Genomic DNA, 7,500 nt, shown 5'->3' on the forward strand with positions numbered 1-7,500 from the left:
AAATGGGGGTACGCGGACCCCTAGGGGTGCGTTGGGGTACTGCAGGGGGTACGTGAGGTTAAAAAAATAAAAAAGGTTAATTAAAAAAAGACCATGCATGATTACAAAAATAATCTTAGTACAATAAGTTAAATAGAAAACACAATGTTACATAAAATATTCCTAGAACCAATGTTTCAAAGGGGGTACATGACTTTAAACGGGAGAGGTGCGTCTCACCATCATCTTGCGATGGTCCTGGTATTCCAGCCCGAAGTAGTCTCCCTCCACCACGTTGAGATGGACGCACACCAGGTCGAACAGCACTTTGCCGGGAGAGCGTTGCTGCGAGAGGAGAGAGGTGGAATTAGATTTAAACGAGAGAGGGTGCGGCATCTCATTCGGGGAAGTGCTGATAACTGAATTGTGAGGTTTAGAGAAGCGATTTTAAGCCGTCCGCCTTTCTGGATAACTGTATTTATGTTTTTTTGGGGGTGTGTTCCCTTCCCCGTAGCGTGTTCCCTAGGCTTTAATCCTTGAAGGAGTTTCTCTCCTACAAATCACTAATATGAAACCTGATAATTACCATATTAGAGCCCCTTAAAAACGAGGTGAGAGACACTGAAAATAAAGCTTGACCTACGGATGCCATTTCCTCTAACGAGCTTCTCCTCACTTAACGAGCTGCTGACCTTTGACCCTGCTGCGAGGTCCAGGTCTAATGAATAGCTGGAGGCTCAGCTGGGAATGCTCGGAAACAACCAGAGTGCTTCAGGAAAAGTGTGTGTGTGAGTGTGAGAGAGAGAGAGAGACAGAGACAGAGACAGAGAGAGAGTGTGTGTGTGTGTGTGTGTGTGTGTACGATACGATATACTTTATTGTCCCCGTAAGGAAATGTGTGTGTGTGTGTGTGTGTGCGTACGTACGTGTGTGTGTGTGTGTGTGTGTGTGTGTGTGTGTGTGTGTGTGCGTGTGCGATACGATATACTTTATTGTCCCCGTAAGGAAATTTGTGTGTGTGTGTGTGTGTGTGTGTGTGTGTGTGTGTGTGTGTGAGAGAGTGTGAGAGTGAGTGAGTGTGTGTGTACGATACGATATACTTTATTGTCCCCGTAAGGAAATGTGTGTGTGAGAGAGTGTGAGTGTGTGTGTGTGTGTGTGTGTGTGTGTGTGTGTGTGTGTGTGTGTGTGTGTGTGTGTGTGTGTGTGTGTGTGTGTGTGTGTGTGTGTGTGTGTGTGTGTGCGTGTGTGTGTGCGTGTGTCTGTGATGCAGCTATACCTGATGCTGGTACCGTAGAGTAGGCATTGCTCATGAATATACCGTTGGATTCGGGTTTTCCAAAATAGACGCAGACGTGGAAGTAACCCCAGAATTAGCCCAGAATAATGTCCCGTTCAAACTAACCGGGACGCCCTGAGGAGTTACAGCGTGCATCCAGGGAGGCCTCTGAGGCGCTGGTGAAGTGAAGATGGCGAGCATTCCTCACTTTCACAGAAGATATAATTATAGTAGATCCTGTATATTTTACACACTTCTGTTTCAGCTTCACTAAATAGTGGACTTTAGGAGTCTAGAAAAGAGGACAATGCAGGACTTTAAAACACAAATACTTTAGTATGTGCCGAGCAAGTCATATCAGGCTATTCATATGGACCGATACATTGTTCTTGAAACCTCTTGCCACCTTTATTACTCTCTGCACGTTCTGGCTGGATGCCGGCTGCATGTCGTTGAACTCTTAATGCAAAGGCGATACTGCTGAACGTAATGTCGTCTTTAGCGGGAAAGGAGCTGGTGAAGAATGCAGAGAGGAGGAATGAGGAGGAGAGGAGGTTAAGGTGCGAGTCTGTCACCATCTGGCTACCGTGTGTCCATCTGTTTCTGTGTGGTCTGTAGGGACACACCCACACACACACACTTACTGCACACCCGCACACACACTTACTGCACACACACACACACACACACTACCACACACACACACACACACACACACACACACACACACACACACACACACACACACACACACACACACACACACACACACACACACACACACACACACACACACACACACACACACACACACACACACACACACACACACACACACACACACACACACACACACACACACACACACACACACACACACACACACACACACACACACACACACACACACACACACACACACACACACACACACACACACACCTCAAGGAACAACCATGCAAAATAGCGAGGACACAAGCAGACTGACGGACATCCCGTGTGAATGTCATGATATTGAGACCGGAGAGCGTCCCTTGACGGTTGCCAGGGGCAACAAAGCTCGAAGGATGCCTGGAGTTTGGACGGGATCCAGATTTGGGTCGTAGTAATTTCGGTTTAAATGAGGTTAGGAGAGAAGAGGAATGGAAAGGGAATCCGAGAGCATGCTTGTCTCGTTTACTTGTTTGCATTGTTTTTGGATCAAACTACTCGATTAGCTTCATTAAAGCTGGCATGAACATTCCAGTTTTAAAAGTCCAAATTAAACAATACAGGTTCCAGTTTTTCTGCACAACAATGCTGGGCTTGGCGGAGTCACGGGCACAGGAGATTAGACTTTATAGAGTTGTATACACCGTCTGTTTCTACTTCTTCGTGTGTACTTTAGAGACAGTGTTTGGAAACCTTCGGTGCAGCAAATCCTGTCGTTCGAGAATTGACGGAGGAAGATTTCCAAGTATGTTTGGGTCAAAAGCAATTTCCTTTCATATCGGCAAAGCCTTCTCCAATAACTACAGTAAGCCGGTGTAAATGCAACGGGGAGATATCCCGTATCACATTCAAGTAACGTAAGACACGGGAATGCAGAGGGGCAATGGCATTGTGGGAAATCTTTAAATATCAAAACCAGTTAAAATAACACAGGCGACACGAACGTACGACAAGCCTGGTGCTAAACTTACATTTGCTCATGAGGGGGTGGTCAGTCAGAGTTTCTGTCATAACATAAACTGGCAGGAAAAGACCTTACATCTCGTTGTGTGAAGCCGTAATGAAAATGTGAGAGTGCTGGAAAGTGAGGATCTATTAAAAACTAGGGCTGTCACGAATACCTTTTTTTAGTAATCAGCGGCGAACCGCTTCAACGCGTGTATTTCGGTGTATTCACGGCATTCGTTTTGTTATTCAACAGTATTGTTGTTTTGTAGTTATTTGTTAATGTAACCCAATGTGTACGGAGCCCCCTAGGGGACATGGAGAAGAAGAAAATGTATTTAAAAAAAATAATAATAATATTTTGCGAGATCTCGCAATACTTTTCATTGAGCTCAATGTACTTCCTGGTCAGTTCGGCTGCTATGGCAACAGAGAAACCACAACAATGGAGCGGTTCATCGATTGTACTTTGAGCTTGGCCTTAAATATAAAGATATAACATCCGTGCTTGGCAATAGGCACGGGTTTTCACACAGACTGTGTATAGAACACTCAGAGCGAGGGGACATGCACGGGACAAGCTGAGTTATTGACAGATTCGAATTTCGCGGATCAATAACTCATGAACATAACGTTGTAAAAATACAAACATGACTTTACAATCATAGCAAGGTAGACAACGAGCTACAGAGTCGTGTTGATCAGAACAGTTCGATACGCGCCGCCATCCGAGCTAAACATCAAGAATTGGTCACAATCTGCAGCTGGAGGAGGGAGAGGAGGAGTGCTTAGGGACCGTCTACAAACTGCAACGGGGTTTTGCGAGATCTCGCAAAACATTTTTCTTTTTTCAAATCATTTTTTTTTCTCCTCCATGTCCCCTAGGGGGCTCCGTAAATGTGTGTTCTTTGAAATTGCATTGTGTTTGTTACTTTCGTTGCAGTTGTATATGTCTTAAGTGTAATTTGGCTTGGCTTCCTATTTATGGATATGCTTTTATTTTGAAGGAGAGGTAGCGCGGTAGCAAGCTCTTACGTTGATATTGGAGATTTCAATTAATTCAATTTTTTTTTACCGGGGAAAAAACAAACGAAACGAATATCCGAATAACGAAATTGAAACCCGAATAGTACTCCAACGAACGAATATTCCGATACAGCCCTATTAAAAACCACATAGGCGTGTTCATATCATAGACTGTATATATAAAGGTTCATATTCAGCTCTTTGTTGGACACAGAAGAAACCCCTCCAAAAATAGCAAACGGTAGCTTGGCTTTAAACGCAAAGAGGACAGAACATTTAAATGTTAAAAGCCTGAAATAAGAGAGAAGTTGGATGATGTGAAACAAAGGATTCTCTCATCCTGCTGGAGGCTCTACTACTGATATAACCACCACACAAAAACATGAAGACTGTGCCTTTCACTCCCAATAGTTCCCTATTAAGTGAGATATGTTAGTTGACCATCTATCCGCTCAGTTCTCAACCCCCCCTCTCGTCCACTTTGTGACACGCAACGTCTTAAACGCTCAAGGTCACGGACTCTCGTAGCGGAAAAGGATGTCTTTTATCTCTTCCGTTGGAAAGTTGTGTTGTTGTGAATATCACTGATTAGCAAGGTGCCATATTAAGACACCAGATTTACAAAGAAGAAACCCAAGTCTTACTGCCTTCTTGTCCTACATAAAACAACTTGTGATTGCACTTTCTGGATCAAAATAACACTGAATATGGAAAATATAACCCTGGATATATATCTATCAAATCAACGCGGTGTTTGCGACTCGTTTCAACACAATGTGTCATCTAGCCGGCGGTTTCAGGGATCAAATATTAATTGAGGAAAAGACTGTTCAGACTTTAAACTTTAAAAAAACAATGCCCCAAGGAGTCCACGCTGCTTTCTAAACTAAAAGAGGCACTCGGAAAGGAACGGCCTGCTCTCGTCTTGGCAGCAGTTCCACTAAAGGAAATGCTGAGGTCAAACATGATATATATAGCTATTGTTAATAATAAAATAGGAGGATAGGAATAGGCTCTTATTGGATAACACAGGGAAAGTGAGAATCTCCTACAAGGTCATAGTTGGAGAGTTTTAGGGTCTAAAAATAAGTGGTGTTTATGAGTTGAGGTCACCGAGGGCCGTTCAGTTCAGATCACAATCACTTCATTCAGCGACGACCATCAATGAGCCTTTTCTGAGGCGGCCGCTCGCACACAGACACGTTTCTATCGTATCCTGCAGCGTGATGTCTCGTCTGGAGGAACGATGCCCTGCAAACAGACATATTGAGCACTGTGCCTGCACACAGCGACAGGCATGCATGCAGACGCTCAATCAAAGCCAGATGTTGGAGTCAGACTTTCCTGCTGTAAAACCAGCATGCAACGTCCTTAAAGGCAGGGTCCAGTTTCACACGGCTTCTCGGCCTCACACCAACATGGACGTTGTCTTTTAAGATAATTAGAAAGCTCGCAGTTCTCTGGCTTCAAGTCGTCAGAATAGCGCCGGGAAAAACCTGCATGTCTGTCAGCAATGCGTCTTTTTAATCTAACCGTGTTCTGCCTCGTCTCCATCTTCGTTTCCCTCTGTGGTACGAGCAAAGGAATACTAACACCAATCAGTCCACTGGCAGGTTGATTGTGTTCGATACCAACAAGTACACCCTGCACCAATGCTAAAAACAGTTTGAACATAATACGATGCAACAGTGCAAGATGTGGAATATATATTTCTCTGTCCTCACATCTTTCTCTCCTTCGCAAACACACGTCCTGGCCTCCTTTTAATCCACCAGCATGCTACAAGGTTAGTTCTTGGCTAAACTTGGATGTTGTAAATCAAAGTAATTTACGACCCAGTCCTCTCGAGGCTGAGAAAACGGACACATATATATCACTTCACTTTCTCTCTTCATTCTCTGCTCAAAGCTTCCTTTATGCTACAGATTAATGGCTAATGAAAACGCATCAATTATAGTAAGAGGGCTCGGTGTTAGTGAAGCAGTCCCCAGCACCTCCTCTCTGCCAAAACAAGAACATATTTTACCCATTCATCCTTTTGTTTATCCTGCACTATTTCCCTTCCTTATTCCTCACTTTGGATCCTCCCTGCAAACTATCGCCAAGTGACATATTCTCACCATCTGCCCTGGTGTGCCGAGGGTCGACTCGGAGCCCCACGGCGTCACCGATGCAAATGAAATAAAATCCCACCCCCCAAACAATGAACACACATTTGCAGCGTTCATACTTTGATGCACTACAAAGTCGTCCACTGCAAGAAATCGTCCAGTAACGAGACTTTCAATTAAGATTTCTCGCCGTTTTTCTGCACAATTGTGATTTTCTAAAAGTCATGCATGACACTGGCATGAAGGAAGGGGAATGTTTGGAGGGTACTGCTCTGTAGTCGTGCACTAATGTCAGCATGGACAGAAACCATGGGATGGGTGAGACTGATAAGAAATCTCACTTTTTTTCTTCAATCGCTTTTTATTCCAGTACGGGTCTTACTGTTATAACTAACCTTGTATCATTACCGGATGTTTTATTTAACTCACAATCTAGCCGAAAAACTGTCCAGGAATCCTTCGATCTGGTCCTAAAGAAGTGCTGAATTCCAGGCTATGGGACCAAGAGAAAGAACATGAAAGAGATAGCTTCACCCCGCTGAGAGAGCGCCAGGGAACCACCGGCACCGCCACTCAACTCCCGTGTGAAAGCAGTCATTCGAGCTGGAAATCTGTACAGTGTTTTGTATTTTCACGGTTTCCCTTACGATGAAACTCTGAAGGTTTCCCACCAGAGAGTACGCCGCGTCCTGCCGCTCGAAAGCAGGTCAAGAGGCCAAACATCCACAGAAGGCACAGCGTGATTTACAGCAACATGCAGCAGGACCTACGGACGTCATTCCTGAGGAGGAAAGCTCAACGCTTCGATCCAAGAAACGTCTTTTCATAGTTTTTAGGCTATCATTTTGTCCTAGACCATTCCAAATCTGGTTTAGTCGTGTTGTGTTGCAGTCATTGTCCTCCAGCTGTTAACTGATGGTACAGCTTTCTTTGACTGACTATTTAGAAAAGGAACATGTTTTTATGTCATTTCACACAAAACCTTTCATTTAGTGCCTTAGCTTGTTTTAGTAGCTGTCCTTCATTTAAAACAAATAAATAAACGCCCCTAGCCTAAACACTACAACTTCCCCTCGAGAGAAACGGAGTATCGCTGAACAGCAGGACAGCTGGGAGAGGCTTCCTCCTTCCTCGACTGTCAGCCAATCAGATCCTCTCGTTCGGATTGGGTTAAACGGCTTAACCCTGTGGCAAGACGTCAGAGGTCAGCGCCTCCACACCAGGGTCCACGACTCAAACAGATGGACACGCAATACGTAAACCTGGACTGTTGAACACACACACACACACACACAGATAATTAAATCAAGCAGCAGATGGGAACGCGTGCACGATGTTGTACAATTAAAAAAAGCCATCGGTGTCTCCCGGAGGACTTTGTTCAACGTCTCGTGCAATTATGAGGTGTGTAAATCTCGCTGCAGATGCTTCCTCGAGACAAAGGGCGAT

At 44.5% G+C, this 7,500-nt stretch overlaps 1 protein-coding gene across 1 annotated transcript in view; it reads right to left on the bottom strand.

Moving 5' to 3' along the window:
- Nucleotides 1-195: 195 nt before the first annotated feature.
- LOC117443297 (FERM, ARHGEF and pleckstrin domain-containing protein 1-like) overlaps nucleotides 196-7,500 on the bottom strand; it is a 29,838-nt gene continuing 22,533 nt past the window's right edge. The window contains exon 3 of the mRNA XM_034079266.1: nucleotides 196-324. Coding sequence (XP_033935157.1) covers nucleotides 196-324 — 129 coding nt within the window. The remainder of the gene's footprint in view (nucleotides 325-7,500) is intronic.

This window comes from Pseudochaenichthys georgianus, unplaced genomic scaffold (genome assembly GCF_902827115.2).
Source record: "Pseudochaenichthys georgianus unplaced genomic scaffold, fPseGeo1.2 scaffold_578_arrow_ctg1, whole genome shotgun sequence".
Classification (NCBI taxonomy): Eukaryota; Metazoa; Chordata; class Actinopteri; order Perciformes; family Channichthyidae; genus Pseudochaenichthys; species Pseudochaenichthys georgianus.